The sequence below is a fragment of the Ostrinia nubilalis genome, chromosome 5 (genome assembly GCF_963855985.1).
Source record: "Ostrinia nubilalis chromosome 5, ilOstNubi1.1, whole genome shotgun sequence".
NCBI lineage: Eukaryota > Metazoa > Arthropoda > Insecta > Lepidoptera > Crambidae > Ostrinia > Ostrinia nubilalis.
The window spans coordinates 6816387-6843800 of NC_087092.1; the positions used below are offsets into that span (position 1 = coordinate 6816387).

Sequence of the window (27414 nt, forward strand, 5' to 3'; positions counted from 1 at the left end):
ACACCACAGTTTTACATTTAATAGTCGGAAAATGTGTTGGAAATTCATAATATTTTTAATATTTCTTATTTTAAATTATTAGATTTATGAACATGTAAAGGAATGCATTTTATTACCAGTAAACTGGCTAAAGGTAGGTGTAGTAAAACTTGTGATGCGCACTACGCTGCAGCAGTACGTCATAAATGTCAAGTTGATACGCGCGTGCGCAGTTTCAATAGCAGTTGTTAATTATCTAGATTAGTGGAGCCGCGACAGCAGAACCGGGTGCGCCGATTGATGTATGTAGTGTATAACTGCGTTCACATTTAATTTTGCTGTTTGTTTCAACGTGCAGTCAACACAACAGACTTTACAATTTATCTAAATTTTTGTAGCAGAGTGTTTATTACCACTACATACGATGCCACTGGCCACACTATAATCATGTACTACACTTGTGTATACCCTATACATAACAAGAAAATCTGTAAACGATTAGCAAGAAAATCTTAAGATAGAAGAATCAGTTCGACTGAAATTACTACCTACTTCAACCCATAAAGAACATTTATGAATATTCAAAGTTACCTTACAGACGACCTGTATTTTACAAGCTTTATATTTTTTACACAGCAGATAGTATCAGAATAAGAAAAGTTTTTGTTATTTTTAAACAAAAATCTTGCCCTGCCTTAACTCGGTTTTTGCGTTTACGTTCCGTTCAGATTTCCATCCATTAATTCATATTTAATAATGTTTCTTCTTCTACAAGCTATAAACCGTTTAACAGATTAATTTTATTGGCAATATCTTATAAACACCGTGGTTGAACACGCGCTGTTTTCATAAGCGTCTCCATAAAATTAGAAAAATTAAACACATCACCCCTGAACAACTAAAGAAGTTGGTGATTAATATTATGTCCCACAAATCAAACTTTAATAGGTGTGTTCGCTGACAGTGATTTGCTCAGGGTATTCCCGTCGCAAACTCCCTGGCACTAAGATCGTTTGCTGGTAATCCTGTGATTTACAACCGCTTAGAATTAATAACGATACATCTACATATACTGCGTTACAATTAATGGAAGGCAAACATGAGAGGATCAGTCTATGCCAGTGCTTCTTAACCTTTGGTCCACAGACCCCTGAGGGTCTGCAAGGATATGTATGGGGGTCCGCAGCCTTATCTAAAAAAGTCTCGTAGTCGAAATTAATTGCTGTATTTTTTATAAAGGGATCCTTAAAATTGTGCTCGACTTCCTAAAGACACCATGGACAAAGAAACGTTAAGAAAGGCTGGTCTATACGCCTCTTTTGAGAAGTATGTGAAAACATAGCTTTACGATTTTTACCACGAAATTATAACAGCTTTTGCATACCATTCAAAAAGGCGTTGTACCAAAACATCGTGTACTGGACAATAGAATTTCGTTTCTAATTACGCTTGGAAATTTTCTAGGAACTTTTCTAACCAAAGATCCTTATCATCACGAAGCGCATAGTAACGACGAAATTGACTTCGAAGAATTAAACTCGATTATTGCTACCATTTTCCTACCATAATCTTCTTACGTTATTTTTTTCATCAGTAACGTGCTGTTGGGATATTTGTTTTTCTTGCAGCCGTAAAACCAAGTATAAAGGTTAGTAAAGTAGCTAACTAAGTATACTATGAAAACTTACGGTTACAATAACCTAGAATGCCTAAATGGAATGCCTCAACCAAATCTTAGATCAGGTAAAAATTGCTACAGGGTGTTTTAAAATACATTTTCTGAATCATTTAACGTAGATAGACGAATACAACTTACAAAATCTAAGTAAGTAGTTAAGTACTTCAATATATTCATATTGGCTTACCATAACTATTAATCATACACGATCTATGTAGTTTCAAACACTGAGGTAGGTATACATAATGTATTTAATAGTAAATGCCTAGACGTAATCGATTACGCAGGTGACGCTAATTAATAATGCTAAATAATTAATACAATCACAATACGGATCGTCACCTCGTTGATGTGGTAATAAGGGAAGATATACAGCATTAACGCCCGTAATTACAAACATTACTATGAGGCCTCACAGTGCGCGTGGACGCACAGTGTGACACACGAACCAATCACAGAGCTCTATTCAACGCTGTGTTCGATTTTCTACTTCACTTAAGCAAGCATCGTTTGTGAATACGGGCGTAAGTGTTAGTAGGTGTTAGTTTAACACCTACGCGCTACGATGCTAACTACTAAGAGATGGTGTAGAGTAAGTTAAATTAGATCAAAATTAAGGCTTTGCTGTAAACTCCCGTGTTACCTAGCACAAAGTTTATAGCGAATAACAATTCCCTTTCTGTGACAAAATATGTTCACACGAAATTGTAGGGAAATAGAAAAGTATTTTAAGAACTCTACTACAGTCATACTCTTCTATCAGTATTCAGCTGGTTAGTTAGAGAATGTGTTATGGATATGATCAACTCCTTGACCTTTTTAACCTATGGTTAGGATTTGCTCCTGGAAGTGGAATCTCTATTAGGAGCAGACTCATGTAGACAACACATTAATTTACCAAGAAATGACTTCTCTTCTATCCTGAAAGGATAGTCTTCTCCATTCTATCAGCAGGGGCTTACAATCAATTTTCTATTCCTCACAAAACCGCTGTTCGATTATCAACGAAAATGTGAAGTGAGAAGGAGTTTTCATCAAGTTTCGCGAACTCTACTTACCTACATAAAAAAAAAACAACAAGAAACGTCTTTCTAATCAATGTAAATACTGTGGCATTTCATGTAATAGTTAAAAATTCACGTTAGGCATTAAAATACTGTAGTCTGTACTTAAATAACCTTCTCTCATAAAACAATATGCATAAAACATGAGACGAAGATGTCACAGACGTGTCCATGCCTAATATTTGCAATTCGTAGGTAAAATTATAGGCAAGTTAAGTATATTGCACTCTGAGAATACAAGTTTAGTTAAGTTACTCCAATGTTATTGCAAGGACTGTTTTTTATCTGACTTTGTAATTTTTTAATGAAGCAGAAAAAAAACCTACATTGTTCTTATTGTACAGCCAGCATCGATTAATTGAAGTGTTTAATTATCTCAATCTCAATATTTTTTTAAAATTCTAAGTTAATTTTTCATAGATTTTCCTTGGTGTGATAAAAACTCTACAAAAATAAAAATAAATCTTCAATAATTACTTAATAGGAAGTAGGTAGTATTGGTATTATATTATTATAGATGTATTGGCAAGAATACTATGATCTATGACAATACACTACTATAAAACTGCTACGCTTTTCATATCGTGTATTCTGTGAGATCGTATAAGGTGTCGTACTTATCGTAAGATTTTAGCAAAAATAGACAAAATCAAACGTTTCGAAAAAGACATTGACTGTACAAGCGCTGCAAATGAGTAATTTAAACAAAATCGTGATCTAAACAATGCACTCAAAATACCAAAAACATGCAAACGCTAGTTTTACAAGATCTCTCTTAAACCACCTCGGGCAGTGAAGAGAGTACACTCATTTATTTCTGCGATCGCGTCTTATCGTGACATCGGGATGTGTCTTGGCCTTCCTCCAAGCACTTTCACTCAAATCATGAACCCATTGCATAAAACTGTAATACTGAGTACATTCTTAGTCGTTTTTCGTCAAATATTACGACCCCGCTACTGCCTCTTAAGACTACAATGAAAATAGCAAAATCTTGGGACAGTTGCTGTTTCTGGAACAAACTAGAACATCTATATCGACTGTTGGTTAAACTTTCCCGTTTTTCCAACTCGGATTTCCAATGGGATTTAAGCACTAAGAATAGAAATGTCCAGTGCTCGAATTCGATATGAAAAATCTAACACTATCTTGCACTTGAGAAGTTTTTATTATTTTTGTCTGGTTATTCGTGTTATCTTATCGTGTCACATGTTTTCTTGGGTTTTAGATTTGTGTAGGTGTGTCTGTATTTCAGTTTATCTATGTAACATCACTGCTACAATTGATTTTTGTATCTATTATAAAATATACGATCACGATTACTAACAAAATAATGACATGTTGACTTTTTTAATCTGTCATGTTTTTGCTTGAAAGGAAAAGGTGATAAAAATACGCAATTTGATCCTGTTTTGTTTTTCTCAACGGTGGCCAAGTTATAAATGTGTTATATGAGTTTGAGCGTATTTTATATTATGGCAAAGGACGGTAGGGTTGGCAGAGAGAGGGGCGTGACACAGACGTCTAGGGAGCATCCATTAGATGCCCTCGAAGTCTGAGCAGACTGCCATTAATTGTGGCCGACGCGACTCGCTGCAAAGTGACGCACGCGGCTCGCCCAGAGATCCTCTTCGAAATGCAGACTTAGACTAAAAGCTGAACTAGAATGTAGTTTTGAGAGGCACTTGAGACCTCAGCGGTTTTCTGCCTTTGCCATTTGGAATTTGACAATTCAACTACTTTTCGTTCTTTAAATAAGCTAGTAGTATTCGTCATGGCCAATATCTTAATAACCCATAATAATAATGTTTCACGTATGATCGTCACTATTGAAAACTAATTTGAATTTACTTCAGGTTTATCGTTTCTTTCTGTATTGAAATCACTATTATTAGATACGCTGTTTTACACGACAATAACGGTAGCGATCATTTAAGCCTTATTTTATTTTACAATCGCCATGATGGATTTATATTATCTTATCACAATTTGAATGAGGTTGTCATTTGTGAAATTTCTATGGAAATACGATGGGAATAAGCCAGACATTGTTGTCAAGATACAAAAACAAATATCAATGAAGTTGGGAAGTGAAATAACAAATTGGAAGGAGCAATGTGTCGTATTTCTCGAACATCATCTGAATTCATCAATCGTAGCGCGTCTGCGCGTGTTTGTCACGTGTCGAAACACACTGATATTATATTTGTATGGCAATCTGTCAGCGGGACTTTGGCCCACTCTTCGATCAGGAGCTAATAGAATTTAAAGGAATTGTAGAACGGTTTCTGATAGCATTAACATTGTTGTTACTTGACGACTTCATTGATAGGTTTTCGTACGTACCTAAGTTTCATATTGATAATCAAATATTTCATTTGGATGCAAACATGATAATGATGATACATTTCTGCAACAAAGATGTGTGACTCACCTCTACACCAAATGAATTTGCTCAATACGCTATGAAGAGGACTCTATCAAAATAAAGTATAGCAATACGATACAACTAAACGAAAAATAAATAATTGAAGTAGCAATGGCCGGCCCATTGCTACTTCATTTTGAACTCATAACCAGCTTGAGTCGAGACCGTGGCTTGGCAACGTAGTCTACAATTCATGCACTACAAAAATTGCTAGCAGCAATAGAAAAGGGAGACAAACTAGGGTCAAGCTCTGTAATAGGTCAATGAAAAGGTATGTCCAAGTCTGGGATTGTGTTTTCTGTGTAAAGAAATCAGGTCTTCCAAAATAAGTCGTAAATGCAACAAATTGTCCTGAAACTCGCGAATTTCCGAGGTTTTCTATTTACCCGTATCACAGTGCGGAATACGTTGGTAACTATAATGATTTCAGCTTCTCGCAGATAATTACCGAAACGTTAAAATAACTCAGGATTTCATTAACTACGAAACGACGGTTACTGCTGGGAACATGCGAATTGCAGGTAGGCGAGTATTTTGAAATGTAATTATCATGATGGATGATTTTTCACGCAATAAATGTAAACATATTCGACACGTTTACTACGAAACATTTTAATTAGAACATGTGTATGTTTGGATGCTTCAACACATCGATTGCAGGACAGATTTAGATGGAACTCAGCCAAGTCATGACCTAAAGTAGAATTGAACATATTGATACTTTTACAACAGAGTTATGAGCTACGAAACTATTCCTACAATGCACAGCTATACAATTTAATAATACACTCTAAGTGATATTTCTTGGAAAATTATTGGACCAAATTATGTAAGTCAAACATCGTGTCCCTTAACGATTTTTAGAATCCCTTGACTAAATACATTGACGAGCGTTCGATATCAATCATCTTTTTACTCACGAAACTTTATCCATGTCATTAAGTGGTTGTTTTTACGAACGCCTGTCGTCGGGCAACAAGAGACGCGGTATGCCGGCAGATACCCGCATCGATCCTATAGCAGCTTCATTAGATATCACGTGGCCCACTCATACCTAACAAGAGCAAACCCCTGCAACAAACAACTCGAAACAAATAGAATGTAATAAATCACTGACATTTAGAATCTTTGAGATAACAGCAGTCGCAGCCGATATCAGCTAACCTATATTATAGCCAAGGTCAGACGTTGGAAATGCTACATTCATAAATAAAACGCGGTCTGGGAAACCAGATGTGTCCGTCTCAAAGGAATCGCATTATTTTTATACGGAAAAAACAAATAAAACATAGACAGCAATAATCTTCACTAAGGACCGCCGAATCGTATCAAGATCATTATTTCTGGCTAGTTTTACTGCACACTAAAAGATACTGCGGGAATAGAAATCGCTGAAAGAACATATTGTCTCTCGCCGATTCATTTAATGTTGGTGCTTATCCTCCACATCTTTAAGCAAGTGAGCGGAGAACTCAATAAAATCGCGCTTTGCATCCCATATTTACATACAACGCTTTGGCTAGACTTTTGCGACAGTTATTTTGTATGTAAGCCAGCTATTTCGGACGATAAAAACTCGCAAATAAAATACTGTGAGACTTATGCAGTTAGGCAGGGTCAGTCATTTGACTTTTAAAATAAAATAACAAATATTGGCGCCATAATGACCAAATTAAAAATTCTTGGACTAGCAACTAAAAATAAAGTGCGTTTGTTTATTGTTAATTCATGTATGGTCCATGAACATTAATTTCTGAAAATTCGCTTTTTAACGTTTTTGCCCGCTTTTATTTAAAAACTTATATCGTTCACACGGTTTATGGAGCACATTTTTGGCACCAGCGACGTATTTTATGAAGTTCGTACCAATTGCTGCGAGACTTTGTTGCATCGTATCATCTCGTATAGTTCCAACTTATTTATTATACAAAACACCTAACAATATGATTATTGTCTCTTGCTAATGGAAACCCAAGTGGTAAATTTTTATTTTATTTTTCTTTATTAGGAAAACATACAGCTTATATTATGATACATGTAGAATAAAAATAATAAGTCTTACACAAGCCTATGAGTTTTCACTGATAATTTAAAATTGAAAAGACAGATTCATAATACTTAATTATCTAACTTAAACATTTAAATTGTATTATTGTCCAGTATTAAATTGATTTTTTTCTTCTTCGTTTACTAGATCTTTGTAAGAGAGATGATTATTTAAAAAAAATACGTTATCAAAGTTTACAAAAGTTAGGTATTTTTATAATTATACCAAAACCATTCTGTTAAGGGAAAAATAAAATCATTTGTTTGTGGTTTAAGTGTGTAACTTTACAGTATAAAAATATAAAAATACTTAGGGTATGACTGGTTAATTTAAAATGCGCACAGAGCTTCGTTTAATAGAACAATTAAACACAAATGAAGCTGTGAATCAAAATTATACTTTACGAGTTCAAACGGTATACAGAGTTTAGTGGTTCCTGAAACGGCGTGTGTGGCTTGTTTATGCCTTTCCAAATGCGCGGGCGCACTGCGCCGCGGTTGGTTGGTTATCTTCGGTAGCAACTGTTTTGATAAGACAATAATAATACTTATTTCACTGCTATTGAGTATAATATTGCTTGGCAAATCAAAACGAATTTAATTGATGAATAGGAATTAAAAATTAAATAATAAACAGACGACTCTACCAAAATTTTCCTTAATTTAAACTGAAGTTTCAGTAATGAATTTATCGCGTGATCATCAAAGAATGAAAAGAATATTTATCGAAATCTTATTATTATAAATAGGTACCTTTTAATTTTAACATTTTTTCCTTTACTTTTTTCTTCTACGACACCACAAAAGCTATTATTGTATTTGTTTCCAACAAACCTCTTTTGTCCTGAGATTTAATTAAAAATAAATTCAGCAAGTTGTAATAAAGACATCTAAAGAACTTCCTCCAACAAGGAGTACACTGGAAAGATTTTAAACAATCTTTCCCACCGCTTGAATAAATATTTATTACGCATAGTCAACAGTTATCCTCTTTTGTGAAAGACAATTCAAATTATGTTCAAATATAAAGCAATTTTATCTACACAGAAAAGCTGTTTTCTCTTGTTTGTAAGAATCATGATCTCCAAGGAAATACAATATAACGCCCGCTTTTAAACTCGATTAAAGTAAGACTTAAATTCGCTAGAGAAAGAAAGATATTGTAGGTAACTAATTATCATAGTACATGTAAATTAAAATTAATACATAGTTATACTAATCATTTGTCGCAACGGAATTATGTACCTACCAAGATGATGCAATGTATTTTTACGTTACGAGGTAACGTAGAACGTTATCAAAATCAACGCTGAAATCTTAGTTTTTACATAGCCTTGCTATCGCATTTTATTATCTAAAAGCGTAAATAAGTAATCTTGAAGACGTCACTCTATAAATATAAGTGATATAAGGCATACCGTCGTCATACCGGACGATAAATTAAAAACATTCTTCTCCGACGTAGAACCAAAGATTTTATATGCTTGGAAACTTCAAAATGGCAATAAAAGCCCGTATAGTACAATCTACATATATCCATACGAGTTTGATGAAGGAAATAGGTTGTGACACTAAAATGTACGTTACCAGCTAACTATTCACCCTTGCCAAATCGGGGTCCGTAGTAGGCAACTTGGCAAACACACACACATTTTTTCCCCAATGAACTTGGCACAATTTTGGTTGTATTTTGAGAATCTAAACTCGAAGGATTCACTTAAAATTTTTCAGATAATTTCTCTAGCTAAGCCCCTGCCTCACGCCGCCGTCAATTAGCATGTCGTTTGAAGATGCGCTGCTCTCTTGCTCCATACTCATTAGGGCGCAGCACGGGACGAGATTTACACAAAACTGCACTCTATATCAGACGCTTGAAGGCTCAATACTATTCGGTCGACGGCCAAAATGTGGCATTTCATAAAAGGCGACGGTGACTCGGCAGTATGAAGTCTTGTGCCCGACACATGAGTAATGACAACAACGCAGTGGCGTGTGTCGTCTGAGTCGAATGTTCCCAGATGTGCGTCTAGATGCACGGATTGCACGAGTTATGCAAGCTACATAGATATCCATACACGAGAATACTGCTCCAGATAATGTACCTACTCAGGGAGATTAGAAACGCCGAAATATCATCTGCATAAACATAGATAGCACTAAGCGGGATTGGAAATACGTTATTGATTGAAAACGTTTTGCGATATCCACATTTGGAATTTCGGGATGTCTTTGTAGAGATGGTCCAATTACAATCGGGATTTATGATCAATTACTGGAAGTGTTTTACATTACGAGGGTTGTAGAATTACCTACCAATAATATAAAAGTTCTTTGAACGAAAACCTGTCTGAAATATAAAACTGACGCAAACGAAGAAAATGTTGTGTAACCTCGCATCCTACAGCAACAAATGATAATAAACGTCTGTTAACAACCGTAAGTCACTGAACTGCTATAAAAATAGTTACCTACCACCAAGAACCCATCAGACATATGAGTGGTATCAACTGTGACTGAATTGTTTTTTCTTCACGCTCAGTGACATTTTATCTTTTGACGACGACACCACCGCGCCGGGAGAAAAAATGTCGCATCGTGAGTAGCGCCATTGGCAATAATGCGTGAAGTGTGCGCTTGCGCCTATGGTACAGTTTGCTTTAATCTTCAATACTGTTTCATTGAACAGTCTTCAAAGTAATAAAATTCCTGTGTATATTTAAAGCTAATGAATCCTATTCTTGACTTACTCGTTGATTAGTTTATGATCTTTGTTCCACACGGGTCTTTATTAGCTCTAATAAATGTCAAATAGTTTCTCGCATTGGCATAAAATTTACACGCGCATTACCAATTAAACCCATGTACCTTTAGCAACCACGCAAAGGTATAAAAGTAAAAGCTAACCACGGCTCAGCGTTTATTGCTCGCTAAAAGCTAAACGCTATTCAATGATTTATTCGTTTTTTCAGGCTTGATTTATGAGAGGTAAAGAAGTGTTCACGAACGCAATCATATCTATTTCTAGCTAGGCCAAAATAACTAGCAAGCGAAACGTGTGTTCAGTCCTTACAATGTGAAATTTGGAGTGAATACCAAATGCTCCTTCTAAAAGTTGTAGCAACGAAAATAAACTAAAAACGTAACAGAATTCAACTGTCACAGTCTAACGCCTGATAGGCAGTGATAAATATCTATTACTAAGCCACATGTACATATTAGGAGCTATGATAGTGAAGTAAATAGATGGGGTGATAGAACTTTAGAATGTTTTGATAAATAGGAACAATTTATTAGGTTAAATTTTTGGTTCACAAACTCTACATCGAAATTATACTAATCAAAACAATAAAACAAAATATCTGATTTCTATGATGTTAAATCCGTTAGAATGACCAGCTCATTCAAATGCAAAAAGTGCATTTGCATACTGCCAGTGACGTCTCAATTCCAGTCAAAGCATTATCAGCTATACGAGTTGGTATTCGCTCCCCTGTTTGCTCACCGTACGCTTTGTAAGGGAGGATTATGCCACGATTTGCGGTAATGCGGCTCCTCACTCCTCTTTGCTCTCTGACCACTTGCTAAATCTTTTCCCTGTCAGATCAGTCGGAGCCAGAATGCTGTTCCCTTTTTGCTAATGCAAAACGAACGCGCTTAGATGGGCACCTGCGGCTTTCAGTTACTCATTTTGAATTCGAATTGAAACGCGAGTTCATGTTGGTATTACTAACATTTGCAAAACAACCTATAAAGATTGTGATTTGGCACTTACAGCGAGTACCTACTTTAATTAATAAATTGAAATTATTACGCATTAGCTAACAAATCAATTAACTTGAGCCAAATGTTAACAGCAGTTTCCTGAATTTGAAGATATTTTTTTCCTCCTATTTGTAAATGTACATAACGTGGTGAACACTATCTAATCTGTGACATTAGTAACAAATGAATCAAATCTGTAAGCGTGTCACTAGACTAAAATAAATTAGTGGCATGACTTCGAATGCTCCATAAATAACGTCGGCTTAGTAGAGAACAATATTGATCATTTTGTTTTTAACTTGGCTATTATTATTTAGGAATATGCTGCCCTACCCTACCCACTCTAGGACTGTAGATATGTTTGAATATTGAAAGGAAATATCTTAGTTTGAAATCGTAATGAAACGTCGAGCTGTCTCGTTCATTTTGAGCCTAGTTTACAGAGCTCTTAGCTCCGTCGCCTACGTATTGGTATGGCATGCGAAACTCAATCGCAGCCGGAGCGGACAGCCCTCGGCGGGCACCGGGATGTTTATCTGGCGAGCCGTCAAACCCAGCTGCGGAGTCCCAGCATCTTCCGGTAATTATAGTTCAGCCAACATGCGTTACGGGAATCCACCGACAGATCCGATTACACTTCCACAAAAAGGCCGCGTTAACGACTCAAATATTTTCCCCGTTTTTACAGTAGACGTGTTGAGTGACACTCGTCACAGGTCAACTCAACTGTATACTAAAGTCGGGACACTGTTTGTATACGATGCTCTCTGCATTCATGAACAGTGTTGGGACAAAGTTGCGTCTAATAGGGAAGCAGATCCGACCGAAATGACGTTAGCTGGAGACACCTAGATTGGCGGCGAGTTCCTGAGTTTGCTGCGTCACCGCACTCAGAGTGGAAATTAAATAAGGACAATCCGTTCGTTCTGCATCAGAGTCGACTGCTGCATTATTCAGCGTATGCAAAATCTCCGGATTAATAATAGATGAAGGCAAAGGTGAATTCCTCGGAATCGCAGAATGGAGTGTGACCCTTTCAGACTGAAAGGGGTTCAGGGGCTTTTGTCTTCGCTGAAATTTAGCGATAATTCCAACAATGCGGCGACTTACTCGTAAATGCAGTTTAATTTCATTTTAAATATTTTTCAGGCGATTCTACACTCGCGAGCAAAAGTATGGAATCACTTACATGAAGTTGTTTCCACGCGAACTTGTGTACTAACGAATTTGTTAGGAACAAAAAAAGTGGCACCATTTTAAAGATTAAACTTTTATCTTTAAATTGATACCAAATTCATTTAAATCACACCAGTATTTAAAAAGATATCCCGGCTGATGTGAAGAAGTAACAAAAAAGGCATGTATGAACTGTTTGATACGTCGCGAGTTGCGGCCTATTTACCCCCTATAAAAGCACACGTTTTCGGATTTTTGCTTTCACACGTTGATTCATACACATCTCCGCTTCTTTTGACACTTTACCTGGGATTCTACACCTTCAGAAGCAGCAGAAATCGTTGCACTATTGCAAGGAGGGCTCAGCCAGCGAGCTGTCGCACGTCAGCGCCACATAAGCCAGTCCTGGGTTTCGAAAGTTTTAAGACGCTTTCGGGAGACTGGTGGCTTTATCCCGAGACTAAGTTCTGAACAGCGCCGGCGCACATCGCAGAGGGAAGACCGTTTTTTCATGTCAACCTCTCTATGAAATCGTCATTTGACTGGAATCGACGTCCAGTAAGAGCTCAGAAATGTTCGTAGGATAGCTGTTAGCGAGTAGACAGTTTGTCTAAGACATAAGCAATAGAATTTAACTCCAAAAAGGCCTGCCACAGGCTCGAAACTGACGGCAGGTCACCGATAAGCACGCTTTCAATTTGCTCGTACACATCTCGATGGGAAGGCGAGTAATGGAGGCGAACTGTCCACTCGCTAACAGCTATCTTACGAACATTTCTGAGCTCTTGATGGACATCGATTCCAGTCAAATGACGATTTCATAGAGAGGTTGACATGAAAAAACGGTCTTCCCTCTGCGATGTGCACCGGCGCTGTTCAGAACTTGGTCTCGGGTTAAAGCCACTAGTCTCCCGAAAGCGTCTTGAAACTTTCGAAACCCAGGACTGGCTTATGTGGCGCTGACGTGCGACAGCTCGCTGGCTGAGCCCTCCTTGCAATAGTGCAACGATTTGTGCTGCTTCTGAAGGTGTAGAATCCCAGGTAAAGTGTCAAAAGAAGCGGAGATGTGTATGAATCAACGTGTCAAAGCAAAAATCTAAAAACGCGTGCTTTTATAGGGGCTAAATAGGCCGCAACTCGCGACGTATCAAACAGTTCATACATGTCTTTTTCGTTACTTCTTCACATCAGCCGGGATATCTTTTTAAATACTGGTGTGATTTAAATGAATTTGGTATCAATTTAAAGATAAAAGTTTAATCTTTAAAATGGTGCCACTTTTTTTGTTACTAACAAATTCGTTAGTACACAAGTTCACGTGGAAACAACTTCATGTAAGTGATTCCATAGTTTTGCTCGCGAGTGTAGTTTATAAGACTTTTTCTTTTTTCATAACTAAACCGTGATAACTGAACGATCATTCGTCATAAAGTGAAAGTTTAATGTAAAATATGAGAAAAGAGCACATTGTACAAAGCTACAACTTCTACACGAAAACTCTACCATAAAAAACTTAGGAATTTCCTGTATAATATTAATACGTATCTCTCGACCTCACCCTAGCAGAGCACAGAATGGATATTAATAGTTCAGAAGTGAACATCATAAGTGATTGCAGAGAAGACCCGAACTATTCTCGTGAACAATAGAATATTAACAGTTGGACGTTAAAATTTTCCGCCGTGTGTGAAGCAACCGCGCCGGCAGACAGCTCGTAAAGACTCAAAGGAAATCGGCTTATAGTGCTACCACCGGTAATCTCTATCGATGCGTAATCAATCGATCTGAAACAATATCGCAGATAATCTCTTCAGGAAAATGAACGTAAATAATCTATTTAAAATCTTGAAAGATATTATCAATATATCATTACACAATTATTGGACTGGAAATTATCGATTGTTGTGTACGTAAAAGAGCGGGGAAAGAAATCGATATTTTAATATCCTACTTATAGAAAAAACAGCGATGAAAACATAGATAGCGCTGTAATAGCATTTGTTAGCTGCACGGACTGACAAAGTAATCTTGTTAGCTAGCATTGTTCACAATTTGAACCTAGAAGGTTTATCTATCGACAACAGCATCACAACACTATCGCATAACAAAATCCCTGAGTTAAAGTGGAGACGCAATGCGCACGAGCACGGGGCCAACCAAACAATCGCCCGATAATAACCGTAACGAGCGACCCGCTCGCCTTATTGTGCTCGGGCCAAAGGCACGCGCGACCTTAGCACGACGCGCTCAGGCACAGGAAACTAAGAAAGACTAACTGGAATACAGTCTCGCTCCTAATAAGAAACCAATAAGTCTTCGAAATCTTAGAAAGTTCACAAAAATAAGGCAGTTTGGACACAGATTGATCAGCGTGCGAAATAGGGTATGACATTACCGTTTTGCTACTGATTGAGGTTGATGACTTAAATCCACAACGTAACGATAAAACAACTGAGATTTCTAGCGGTTTACATTTAATTAAGTAACAGTTTGACGCTATTATTTTTAGGCGCTTTAAAAGGTGTTTTAAATTGAATAAATCATGAGTAAATCCGTCGTTTTGATGATTTAACATTAATTAGAACCCGACACGATGAGCATTGAACGCTGAACACCCAATTAAAAATGACGTCCATTATAAAGACTTCAAAAGATCAAAGGAGTTAGAAAGGAAACGGACATAGGCGTCCACCTAAATCGAGAGCACCGCGTGCGCAATCTACCCGCGTGCAAGTCTATGCTGGCACCAAGGCGACAATACACGTTTTGCGCTGTTTATCTGCTATATCTACATAGTTCGGTCGGTAGCTCTTGAAGCAGCGTGTCAATGATATGTCAGGCGCGAACCGACGCAGATAATGGAGCTCAACCTTTTGTCTCGCATCTACTCGCTGTAAAACGGCTTGCGCTTGCAACACTGAAATAATGAGTTACTTTAGTAATATAAACTAGAATAACTTATCCTTGTCCCGTTTCGTAACTGAGGTTATTTAAAATATGACGGCTTGAACTTTTGTACAGCCGAACGGAAGATAAATTCGAAAGATGCAGACACGTTGACATTGTTTCGTCGTTAAAATGTCGTTAAAGCTAAAAGATCGTGTCATAGAGATGTTATTGTGGAAGAGGTTACTTCCGCTCTCATGATTACCGACGAAATTAGGGGAATACTTCAAATTCAACGGTCACAAAAACACTGCTCTATATCGTCTTGTGATTACGGTAAAGGTCAGATAAAAACGTAACGAGGAACACTTCAAGAACTGTAATTAATAACATTATTTTCATAACAAATTCCTCGAGATAACTAAGTTATTTTTATTTCGCAGCAGTTTTAATATTACATCGAATTAATATCGAATCAAACCAGGGTAAAGGGCTTTCGATAATCGGATTACGGTTTATCGAAATCTGTTGTTGCGTCGTCAGTAAAAAGATTATTTTATATCGATTATTTGACGCAAACAATGTGGTTACAATGCAACATGTTACTCTAATAACGATGTAAAAGATATTTTAGCATCGAATGTAGTGCAATATTGTACGATTTTAGTACTCTGCTTAGCAATCTTATCAACAGGTTGTGATTGATTCTCACATTTAACGATTCTGGGACAGCGAGAATTGACGACTTTGATATTTGTAAGACTGAGATTATGGAGGGGCGCTACGTTATCGCTTGCGATAACAGTGATATTAAATTCAAAAAATACCTTATCTTAGTAAGGTTGTTGTTCTTTAGCAAACATGATACTAGAGACAACTCAATTTTTATGAGAAAATTCTTACTGAGGTCTACAACCGTAGAATAGATTCAAGGTTGCCTTAAACGATTTTAAAATAGCTACAGAGAATAATAATATTCCTACAAAAAATACATTATATTATGTACTAGCTGACCCGGCGAACTTCGTACCGCCTTAGCGTAGAGATTTTCTTTATATTTTTTTCCGTAAAAACCTTGTACAGAGTATTAGAAAACTACAAAAAAAAAATCAGCCAAATCGGTCAAGCCGTTTTCATGTTATGTCGTGACAACGGAAAACGGGTTTCATTTTTATACACTCGACATCAAATAAATCGCACCTCCCGCGACAAGCATTTTCAAACGTATGCATTCCCACTTCCCACCAATATTGGCACCATTTAAAAGCCTAGTTCTAACCTTCATTTCATTAAAGGAAAGGTTTTTACCCCAAAAATATGTCTTTAGAAGGATCCAGAGTCACTTCTTCAAAAAATAGGTAGTTACGCTAGAGCCAACTTTTATGGCTATAAAACTGTTAAGTTGGGATTTATCGCTATTCATCTGTTAAAGAGGACACGTGAGATCATTATTTGGTCTTATAACCATAAAAATTGGTCTAATTTATCCCACAGGTGGGCCCAAAGTGAGGTATTTTTTCAAGTCAAATTTATGGTATATGTTAATCATTTATTAAGAAATTAAATGTGTTTTTCTTTAAGGATATTTATTGGGCTTTCAAATAACACCAATATTGTTGGGGCACCATGATTGTGTCACAAGAAAATCGTTAAAGTTCGCGTCACGGAAGGTGCGGTTTATTTGATGTTGAGTATATATATAGATAATAATATACAAACAAGAAAACTACGGCTTACTGGGCTTAATGAGCTGCCTACTGATTCCTTTCATTATGTACAACAACATTACAATAATTTATTTTAAGTATTCAACACAGCTATTTTTAAATTAGAAATTAAATCAATAAATGTGTTGTACCTTAATTACTTTAAACTATGCGGGTTCTAAAAACATGATTAGGTCTGGTCTGGTCTGGTCTAACTTCCTTAATTTATTCATAGTTAAAAATATAATGCTTTTAAAAGTTATTCTGTAAAATTAAATAACAGTTTTATGAGACGAAATATGTTCAGATGTTCGGGTTCAAATGCGCGACATCGTTTATCATTTCAAAAAGATAAAATCGTCTAAATCCGTCACGAGGAGATAATTAATTGCTAATTTTAAACGTTCTAACGACGTAAAATTTTCAGATATTTTTCTTGAAAGTATGATGTAATAATACATCAATGCCATGCTCTTTCACCAAAACGTTGTAATTACATTTGGATTTCTCATACTGAGCTAAATAATCAAATGAGAGGGTGGTCTTACCAGGAATATCAAATACGTCTACCTAGCTCACGTCAAAATCTATCTAAACAGTAAACTCTAACCGCGTATAAACATCGTAACATGAAAGTACGTCTATTTACGTTATTTCCCGGTATCCCTGCTCGATCGACAGATCCGATAATATCTTGAGTGTTGCCGATGCAGCGGCCTAGATCTCCAGAGAAGAACAAAGTTGGCATAGATAGAGAGGATCAAAGTGCGGCGTGGGCGATCGACCCAATACCGGGCGCATCTCGGATCGTCGGACCTTTGCGCGTGCGACTGTCACTTGCAAAACCAACGAAAATTACGCTCTCACGATCGCGTCAGGCGGCAAAGCGTGATGACTACAGACTACACACGCATTTCAAGATTGCGAAACTATCATGAAAATTTCAATATCGAATTTTAAACTAATTTACTTTATACTTTTGAAAAGTTTTACCATGCAGGTAAATGTTTTGAAAACTTATCGTAATGTCTGATCAGGTATGGAATAAAACAATAAACACGATTTTGATTTGTATTTCAAATAATTTCACATATCAATACAAGTTTAACTTAACGCCAATTATGTTTCACCCTACTTAGTGACACGGGGAGGAATCGCGGCGGTGCCGTGCTCTACGTACTTAAGATTGAGGTTATGTTGTGATAACTGTTTGGGCCAGAAGCCGGTTAAAGGAACCTGTACTGGAATTATCCGCTGAATATTAATAGCGATAAGGCTGAAAATAGCGCGCAAGCCTGTAGGGCGGAGAGGCCGGCGCGGCGGCGGAGGCTGCGCGCGCAGTCGGCATGGCCGCCATCGCACACCTGACTTCCGATGCATTTAAACAACATAACTGAATTTCAGTGTATTACACACTATTTTGCCATGAAAAACACCTCCGACACGCATGGACAACCGACATATTCACGTCCACTACTTTATCTCACCGCATCGGCATCTTTTGAACACGAGTAACTAATCAGCTGACTACCAAACTTTTTGTACAACCGGTGTTTATGTACCGAACTCGATACTTCATCACTGAAAACCGGGCCGCACAAGTCCGTGACGGTTAGAGACGTTCTTCCGCGATCTAAGAAGGCGATCAGCCGTCGCCGGCGATTGCAACGGATGCACATCCGCCGCCGGCGAAGGCGTACAGCGGTGGGCCTCGGTCGAGCGTACCTGGACTAGTCTGCCAGCTGAGTCCTCCGACGAACATCTTCCTGCAAGATAAACATAAGATCAGATGCGGCCAAGGGCGGGATGGTGTCGGCGTGCGGCGGCGGGTCGTACCCGGGGTCGTTGGGCACCTCCGCGGGGCTGCGGGCCGCGTCCTGACTTTGGGTATCCATGGGCTCTGGCGCCGGGGGCCGGGGCGGGCCAGCGGCGGGCGCACTACGACTACGATCGAGCGAGACGCGGCGGGGACGGCTCCCGGAGTCGCTCGGCTGCACTACCGACTACCGGCACGAGACTGGCGCGCCGCGGCGCACCCCTCCACGCAGCCCGCCCGCCGCCCGCGCCCGCCGCCCGCGCCGCCGCCGCATCGATTCATTCACTCCGTACACAATTATTCATACGGCCGGCACGACGGACGCGAGGCAGCGCGCTCGCGCCACCACGTGAGCGCGACGCACGTGCTCGCGCCCCTCCCCCGCCCCGCCCGCCCCGCCTAGAGCACGCCCACCGCCTGCACCCCCGCGCTCGACTCGCAAACTTTGCCGAAACAAATATTCATAATTAAAAGTACACCGACAACTTTAGTCTCCACTATTTTTGGATTGCTTGCTCGTTATATTACTGTCTCAATCTTTAAGTTTTATTTTCATTTCAAAGTACTTACTACGGACTTCGATAGTCTTAGGAAGTTAATTTTCACGACGCGTAAAGATAGCAGTCTGTAGCAGGCAGGCCGCGCGCGTGACGTCACACCCGTCTTACGTAGCGGGCTACGAAACGCTACGTAATAATGCCCACGCGCTACGCGATCGGATTTTCGTTCGTAACAGCCTTTCCACTTCTTTGCCGATTTATAAGGCTACTCACACAGTGAATTTTCTTTTGAATATTACATTTGATTTTGATTCGATTCAGTTAACATTGAATTATTTTTTTTCCTAGCGAATTTCATAAAGTTAGTTATTCGAAATACCTACCTACAACTTATTTTAGAACAACCTTAACTTTTCAATTTATAAAGCAAGAGGTTAGGTACATTATAAATATTTTAATTTAAACATTTCATTTTATAAATAATGAATCTGTAGATAAATCATACAACTTACTTCATAAACACATCATTTATTACATAAGAACAGGGAACTCTTTAGTGCTACATTTAGATACAACCGTACATTTTACAACCATTTAGTAGATCGATATAGGTATCATAATTATTTTAGGAATATATTATTAATTTTTTTTCAGAACAATTTGTTAATTAATTTATCATTACAATATGAAAATAATGATCCCATAATATTATTAGGCATAATAATGAAGACCGATGAAAAATTCAAAGTATATTTCAATATAATTTTCTACACATGCCTGTAGTTAAGTTTAATTGATGAAAGTCATAAAAAGAATTCCTCTATTTAAAGGTCTGTACAAAATTCCCTGTATCGGTATCTATTTATGTATATTTTAATTACGTGCACTTAAATTGGTTTTATTTATATTATTATATCTTATTATAGGTACTTTGAATAAGAAAACTATACTGAAAAATACCTTAATCGGACTTTTCGAGCTATCACAAATAATAGTATGTCATACACAGCCAGTCTTAAAATGAGCGGTACTTGAGGAAAACAAGTGAAGGTACTGCATGATTAAAAACCACAAATATAAATAAATAAATAACACTAACACAAAAGTGCTAAAAAATTAATAAAACGGTGAATACATTATGTTAAGGGTGCCTTTCCATTAAAGCGGCGCTTGACGGAAAAACTAAGCGGTTTTTAGGGATTCAAGCCTGGGTGCCAAGGAAACCCTGCTAATATGCCTCCCCTATCAGCTGAAAAAATATCTTACAAACTGTAATAATACAGTTTACATAGACTATGTATTTTATTGCACTAAAATAATAACAAATGAATTAATAATCATCAAGGCTCCTCCTTTATTACACATACAGGTAACTTTTACGTTTTTAGTTTGATTTAGGAGACTGATGCCCGTTTTCACCATCAATCCCTAATTTCTCAAGTGACCCCTATGAAAACAAAATTCCTGTTATGTGTTACCATAGGGTCACATAAAATATAGGAAATGATGGTGAAAATGAGCATGCTCTCAACATGTAAAAAATATCAAGCTCCGCGTCACTCCGCGCGAATCTGCAATAATGGAAACCCACCCTTATAAAAAACACGTTGTAAAGAAATATAAATAAACTCGTTTATCAGAAAAATAAGTATAGCTAAAGTAAAATTCCGGTTTCAAATGTGCGTGGTAGTAAAAGATTGTGTAGTTTTACTACTGTTTGCTCAAAGCTCCGCCCACGTCTCAGAATATGAAATAACGCAAAACCTTTGCAGTGTTTGGCTAACAATTTTGAATTGAATTTAATACGAAGCAATTTTGAATTGAATTTAATAAACGCAAAAATTGGCGTCAAATGAGTAAACTAAAAGATGCTTTGTAATGTTTTACTTTTTCGCGCCGAAATCAGTATATCGATCAGGGAAAGACGTTATTGTCGAAATGAAGAATTTCAAGAGAGTTAAAGTTTGTACTGGGAAACTATAATTCCTCAAGGTACAAATATTTAAATTCATATTATGTGCTTTTGACAACAGTTAAAATACTTCTGATCGCGGTGTACAGTATTCTGTGACAGATCAAATTCCACGCGGAAAAAGCCGTAGGCTAGAGCTAGTGCAAACAAATCTAATTGACAACTACGATACCATTAAACATAAACAAGTCACATTAACGTCTACAATCAACCTCTACCGCAACTAATACTCCACTTATACCAACAATACTTTGGTAAAATAAACTTAACCTACTCTAGTGATACCCGCTTCAAATCAACTAGACAAAAAAACCGTACTAACACTAACTAGTCGTGAAACATTAACCTCGGGGACACTAACGCCCGATTCCCATATTCAATCCTTGTCCAAATCCGGATTACAACTGTCAAATTGAATTCAGTTTTAGATTATATTTCCAAAAATTTCGATGCATTTACACTTTAATATTGTTTAAATAGTCTTATAAACAATATAAAAATGTAAAAACATCAAAAACCGCAGTTATTTTGGCCAAAAACATATTAAAATTTGACAGTTGACAATCCAAATCCGTATAATTTGGATTAGGATTGAATATAGAAATCCAGCATAAATTATGAACACAGCCTAAATAAAGATTGTACCATTACAACCTCTTAGTTTGTACTATTAGATACCTACTCTTGTACACCTTTCTTTAAACTAGCATAAGCCTCTGTATGTACTTACTTGAGAACATTGTTGAGTCTAATTAGTATTTTAAAACGATACTCAATACTCGATTCGAACTCAAGCATTAATTGAAGCCGATGTGTGGTTAAACTAAAAAAATACACCAATCAAAGGCTTGAGAGTAGACTGATAAAATAGAATTTCGTTTTATAATATGAATCTCATATGTCAAAAAAACATATGACAAAATCAAATTATCAATGAGATGCTTATACTCGTCTAAAGAAAGATGCTCTAAAACCATCAAACATAAACATACGCAAAGCAAAGCTTGCAAAGAACAACAAATAAAAAATAACAAGCCGCATAAAAACAAATACGTTAAAGCCAAATTTTGAATATTGCAAATAACTAAAGCTTGTAAAAGCTCAAACTAAATTGCACAAAAGCTAACGAATACATAATAATAAATATTGCAACTCGATAAAGCTAATTAAGCATTGCTGAACGCAAAATAAGCAAAAATTTTAAAATTATAACGCGTTTTTAGGGTTCCGTAGTCCTGACAAGGAACCCTTATTTTAAAGCTTTTTGCGCAATAACTTACAAAATAAGCAATGTTATCATCTTTGGAACATGAATTGGAATAATTTTATTCAAATCACAAGGGAAATCTTAAGATCATAATAACATTTTACTAATTAATACTAATCTCTTCTTATAAACGTTTCTGGTTGAATTTGAAATAGGACCCATCTGTTTTAATTTATCAATTCTTTGCATAGACAATGAGGTACTAGCAAAATACGAATTAGGAGCATCTTTAATCCATCTGTTTACTGGATTAAATCTTATTTTTCATAAAGTATAATCCTATATTTTCAAAAAGTATCACGATTGGTTACTCAAAAATGAGTCCGAAACTAATAAAAGTAAATGATAATAAAATCAATAATACGCATTAAGCAGTACAGATTACACTCACCTGCTTAAACTATCATCATCATTATGGGTTTCACGCGTAAATCACAACTCTACTTTGCAATAGTTTTCTAATATTATTTGATACTTCCCATCTGACAAGCAAATGGATGAAAGACGCTTCCTATGACCTTAATCCATATTGAGTCAGGTAATATAATATTTTTATACACGGGAAAATTCAACTAATTCGACAGATATCGAAAGATCAATAATATTTTTTTGATCGCATCGCACGATATAAATAAATAATAATAATAATAAATTAAAGCTGCAAAGATCAACAAAATACACAATAACATACAACACTAGCAGTCACAACACAGGTACATAATTATTTTACACACAGGTTACATAAAAATAGAACAGTATACAAAATCAAAAAATATGCATTATTTATATTAGAATATGTCTTCATGGCGCATTTAAACAGTTTTCAAGATAATATCCTGCATTCTAATGCTTTTATACTTATAAGTAATTTTACAAACTGGCAGTAAGTTATTCGAATTATTTAAAGCAACGCGAGTTTTAGGAATATCACTGGTAAGGGCCAGGGTTGCCTATAGAATGAGAAATAATTAATTAAGGTACAAAGTGACATTAAAATGAAATTATATTTGTGCACGATTAGCAACTCGGCTGTAGTTGACCAATCCTCTTTGGCATAGAATATAGAGTGAAAAAAACATGAGATGGAAACACTCATTCTGAAGGGACGCGTATATTTGCTTCTCTTGTCTTATAAATGTGATAAAGAAGCACTATGATGTTACAATAATAGAGAAGAAGAATATTTTCTTCTGATTACATGATTTCATTACGGAGTGATAGTTGAAGTTTCCCTCGGGATTTTTCTTATTAGAAGCGAGAGCAGGAATCAGTCTCGTAAAAAGAAGAGATTCTACTAAAATGTTTAGGGAATAAAAATAAATTACAAAGCCCTGGCCCTTTCTAAATACGCTAATTCACGCTTCTAGGTCTAAACAATCTAACATCTTACTAATAAACATTGAAACATTTATTTGTACTAATTATTTTTAAAAGGTTTTTACTAAGGAACACAGCCACATTAATACTTAAGAACGTTCTACTTGACGACAATTTAATACACAACAGACTTTAGGAGTAATAATTATATTTTAAGTGATTTTACTTTAGTAAAACACTAGAAATTGCGTTATTTTTGGATTTTTTTCGAGTGATATATTAAGCAAGCATATTTCAATTTTAATTACCGCATCGATTATATTAATATAGCTCACTCGATATATTTTAGACATCAATCTTCAAATTCTCTGACACTAATACAACATTCCATAGAACACTAGAATAATATTTGGAAAGGGACAATGGCAGATTCAAGAATATTCTATCGATAATGAGATCAACGTTGACTCGTAATACTACTGAACAAGGAATCTAGTTGATTAATTTTTTGGCGATGGATTTCCGTCGCCGGATGAGAGTAACGCAGAGAGAGTGGCGTGCGTAGCGCTCAAAGTGCCAGAAGTGGGACTGACGATATTAGACGTGTGGATAGAATTGTTGATGATTCCCCCACTGGTCCCAGAGCTAACGATCGTGACGTTAGGCGGTGGAGTGACTCCGTTAGCGAATCCCGTGGAGAGGACCTTTTGGGTGTTATGCATCATGAAGGATTTGGCCGCGCCCGCGCTGCCTAGAGTGAGAACTTTTTTTAGCATCACCGAAGAGTTGCACGCGTTGTCGATCATATCTTTCGTCGTCGATATGTTGTCAAAGCCGGTGCTGGCTGTCACGACCGTGCTTATTTTGGGGGCGGTTGTGTGGAGGACTGGTCTGACAGCTGTCACGTTGAACGATACGCCTGAGGTGACAGTGTTGAGGTTGGTGCGGTTTAGTATGTTCCGGGAGACGATCGCGTTGTGTAGTATGTTCCCTGTGGGGAATGACTTGGAGGAGACATTGACGTACTGTGGGGTGCCTGTGAGCAGGGTGGCGGTGCTGGCGCGCGTCCCGAAGCCGATGATGGCGCTGGCCGTGCCTTGAGACATGACTGTGCTGAACGTGCCCGATTTCGCGTTGATTGGGATCCTGGAAGAGAATGCGTTATTAATTTTACTGTCATTAAGCAGGCATTGAAAATATTATTTTCACGAACATACTACATTCGTTTTTTAGGTCAAAAATTATCTATGGCTTATGGCCCGTGATCCCAGCTAACAGCGCGCTGGCGCTAGTAGTGGTGTAACGATATCACCTCACCCTTGCATCATCTAGGAGGTAAGCCCGGGATACTGTGTATAATGACGGTAGTTCGTGGCAGGTGGTGTACAAGCTCGCTGGCCAGTCTTCGGCACGACAGTGCCAGTGTAGTAGTGGATTATAGCAGTCACCGTCGTAGCATTTGGGACGTAGAGCCCGGAGTACTCTACATATATGGTGACGTTGCCTTTGGAAATTAGATGGGATTATAATTTTATTAAACCAACTCTCACCCTCGTATCATCAGGGATGTAGACCCCGGGATGCTCAGTGACTGTAGCCTGTGGTAGATGGTTTATAATCCGCTGTCCCGTTTGTGGCACAGTAGCGCTGGTGTAATAATGCACAGTACTGCCGGTGATACGCGGAGGTGTGATAATGTGGTGTAGTACATAAAATAATGTATCGTAAAGCTCACCCTCGTATCATCATGGGACGTAGAGCCCGGGATGCTCTGTATAGTGACGGTAGCCTGCGGTAGATGGTGTATAGTCCGTTGTCCCGTCTGTGGCACAGTAGCGCTGGTGTAATAATGCACGGTACTGCCGGTGATACGCGGAGGTGTGATAATGTGGTGTAGTACATAAAATAATGTATCGTAAAGCTCACCCTCGTATCATCTGGGACGTAGAGCCCGGGATGCTCTGTATAGTGACGGTAGCCTGCGGTAGATGGTGTATAGTCCGTTGTCCCGTCTGTGGCACAGTAGCGCTGGTGTAATAATGCACAGTACTGCCGGTGATACGTGGAGGTGCGATGTGGGCCACAGGCACGCTGTGAATCATTCCGCTTGTGGTTGACGCTACTGTGATGCATTTTGTCTGGTTCGTGGTGAACTGTAAATACACAATGTTATTTTATTACACTTTTTCAGACTTAAAGGATAGTGCCAGGGTCTGGACCAAGTGCTGCCCAGAATCAACCCATAGTGAATTTTGTTCCTCAGACCAATACTAATGTGTAAACCGAAGCGCACTGCAATCTATCCCTGGAGTTAAAAGAAAAAAACAGTTTTGTTTTGAAATATTTACATACAAAATATCATCGATATATACGTACTACGCATAAGATTTCGTGATTTTGGCATTAAATAACACTCGCTATGTTGAACTTAACCATACTGCATCCGTACACCTGACTTTAGTGCGACTTAGACATTCTTTATAAGCGATCTAGCGCTGTTGCAATAATTTGGTTAGTTGACAGAAATCATTATTTCCAAAATGAAGCAAGAAGTTTTAGTTCTCTATCCTTGCGAATAATCAATTTATTGGTGTATTACAATCGATTATTGAATTTATTGTAAGCTAAAACTTATTGCTCTATTTTGGAAATAATTAATTTCGGTCAACTAACCAAACTACTGCAACAGCACTTGATCGCTTATAAATAATGTCGAAGTCGTACTAAAGTAAGGTGTACGGATGCAGTATGGTTAAGTTCAACATAGCGAGTGTTATTTAATGCCAAAATCGCGAAATCATGCGTAGTAGGTATATTTTGTATGTAATTTTGTATCGATGATATTTTGTATGTAAATAATTCCAAACAAAACTCTTTTTTTCTCTTAAGAGCGTTTACGCCGTTTGGCGCAAAAACAGTACTTTTTCAACTCGTTACAATCATTAACCAGTAATATTACAAATATGTTATAGGCATAAATAGTTAGGCAATTTCGTCGTCTAAATAGTTAATTGAGAAAATATTGCGATTAGTTTAGTATTTAAGAATTATATCAAGATAAGTCCACACAGGTTTTGTAAATTTCCACTTTAGCGTCAGTTTACAAGCTGAAATTTTTATAAAAATACTGTGCAAATGATTTAACAAACATTTATATCCTATAGCATAGATCCTTGGGCAAATAGTTATCTGAGAAAATTTTTAGATTTAAGCATTTTACAATAAGAAATCACAAATGAAAAGAACGTGAAATACCCAAAAATCAAAGTGATTTTTTCACCAATATTCTTCCTTTATTCAACACTAAAATAGCTTAATATAATAGAAGAATATCTTATCTAAAATATTTACTTTGAAATTTAAAATAATTCATTGTAATTTTTTTTCTATGAGTATTTGAAAAGTACTATAAAACGCCGCGCACGAATCGTTCAAATTCAGTCCGCCTCGAGGCGTTCCAGTGTGAGGTCACGTCGCTCGGTGCTCTGCTGAGATGTGTCACGCGTACGTTGATCTTTGACAGGTAGCTGGACTTTTATAGTGTATCCGCAAATTCTTGGTGGTAGATTTTGCGATCACGTGGTAATTAAAATATTTTATTGTTATTTTCCATTACAGTCTATTTTTACAACAAATTCTATTTCAGACGTAATGAAAAATAAAATTAAGTTATTTTTAGCGATGAAACGAAAACGAATGACGAAAATTTGGAACAGCAAGTTGTGTATGTATACTAATATTATAAAGAGGAATAATACTAATAATTTATTTGCCATAAATAGGTGGTTACAGAATAGTTAATAGGAATGCTCTGCCA

At 37.2% G+C, this 27414-nt stretch overlaps 2 protein-coding genes across 4 annotated transcripts in view; both read right to left on the bottom strand.

The window, feature by feature from the left end:
- The window catches only part of LOC135071734 (RNA-binding protein Musashi homolog Rbp6), a 615851-nt gene extending 597075 nt beyond the window's left edge, over positions 1-18776 (bottom strand). Inside the window, exons 1-2 of one of the 3 annotated variants that reach the window (XM_063965517.1) lie at positions 18562-18776; positions 18451-18491 (exon numbers count right to left, since the gene is read on the bottom strand). In XM_063965517.1, coding sequence (XP_063821587.1) covers positions 18451-18491; positions 18562-18620 — 100 coding nt within the window. In that variant the 5' untranslated portion in view covers positions 18621-18776. The remainder of the gene's footprint in view (positions 1-18450; positions 18492-18561) is intronic. The other 2 variants (XM_063965519.1, XM_063965518.1) reach the window with 2 other exon arrangements.
- A 4137-nt stretch (positions 18777-22913) lies between these two features.
- On the bottom strand, positions 22914-25744 carry LOC135071736 (uncharacterized). The gene is made up of 2 exons (XM_063965522.1): positions 25524-25744; positions 22914-24743 (listed from the first exon to the last, which is right to left on the bottom strand). The coding sequence occupies exons 1-2, from the start codon at positions 25697-25699 to the stop codon at positions 24098-24100; spliced, it is 822 nt and encodes a 273-aa protein (XP_063821592.1). The 5' UTR covers positions 25700-25744; the 3' UTR covers positions 22914-24097.
- Between the last annotated feature and the right edge of the window lie 1670 nt (positions 25745-27414).

Coding starts and splice junctions, on each gene's coding strand:
- LOC135071736 (XM_063965522.1), bottom strand. CDS start 25,699: ATGATTCACAGCGTGCCTGTGGCCCACATCGCACCTCCACGTATCACC. Junction 24,744..25,523: donor ACGTCCCAGATGATACGAGG/GTGAGCTTTACG, acceptor ATTCTCTTCCAG/GATCCCAATCAACGCGAAAT.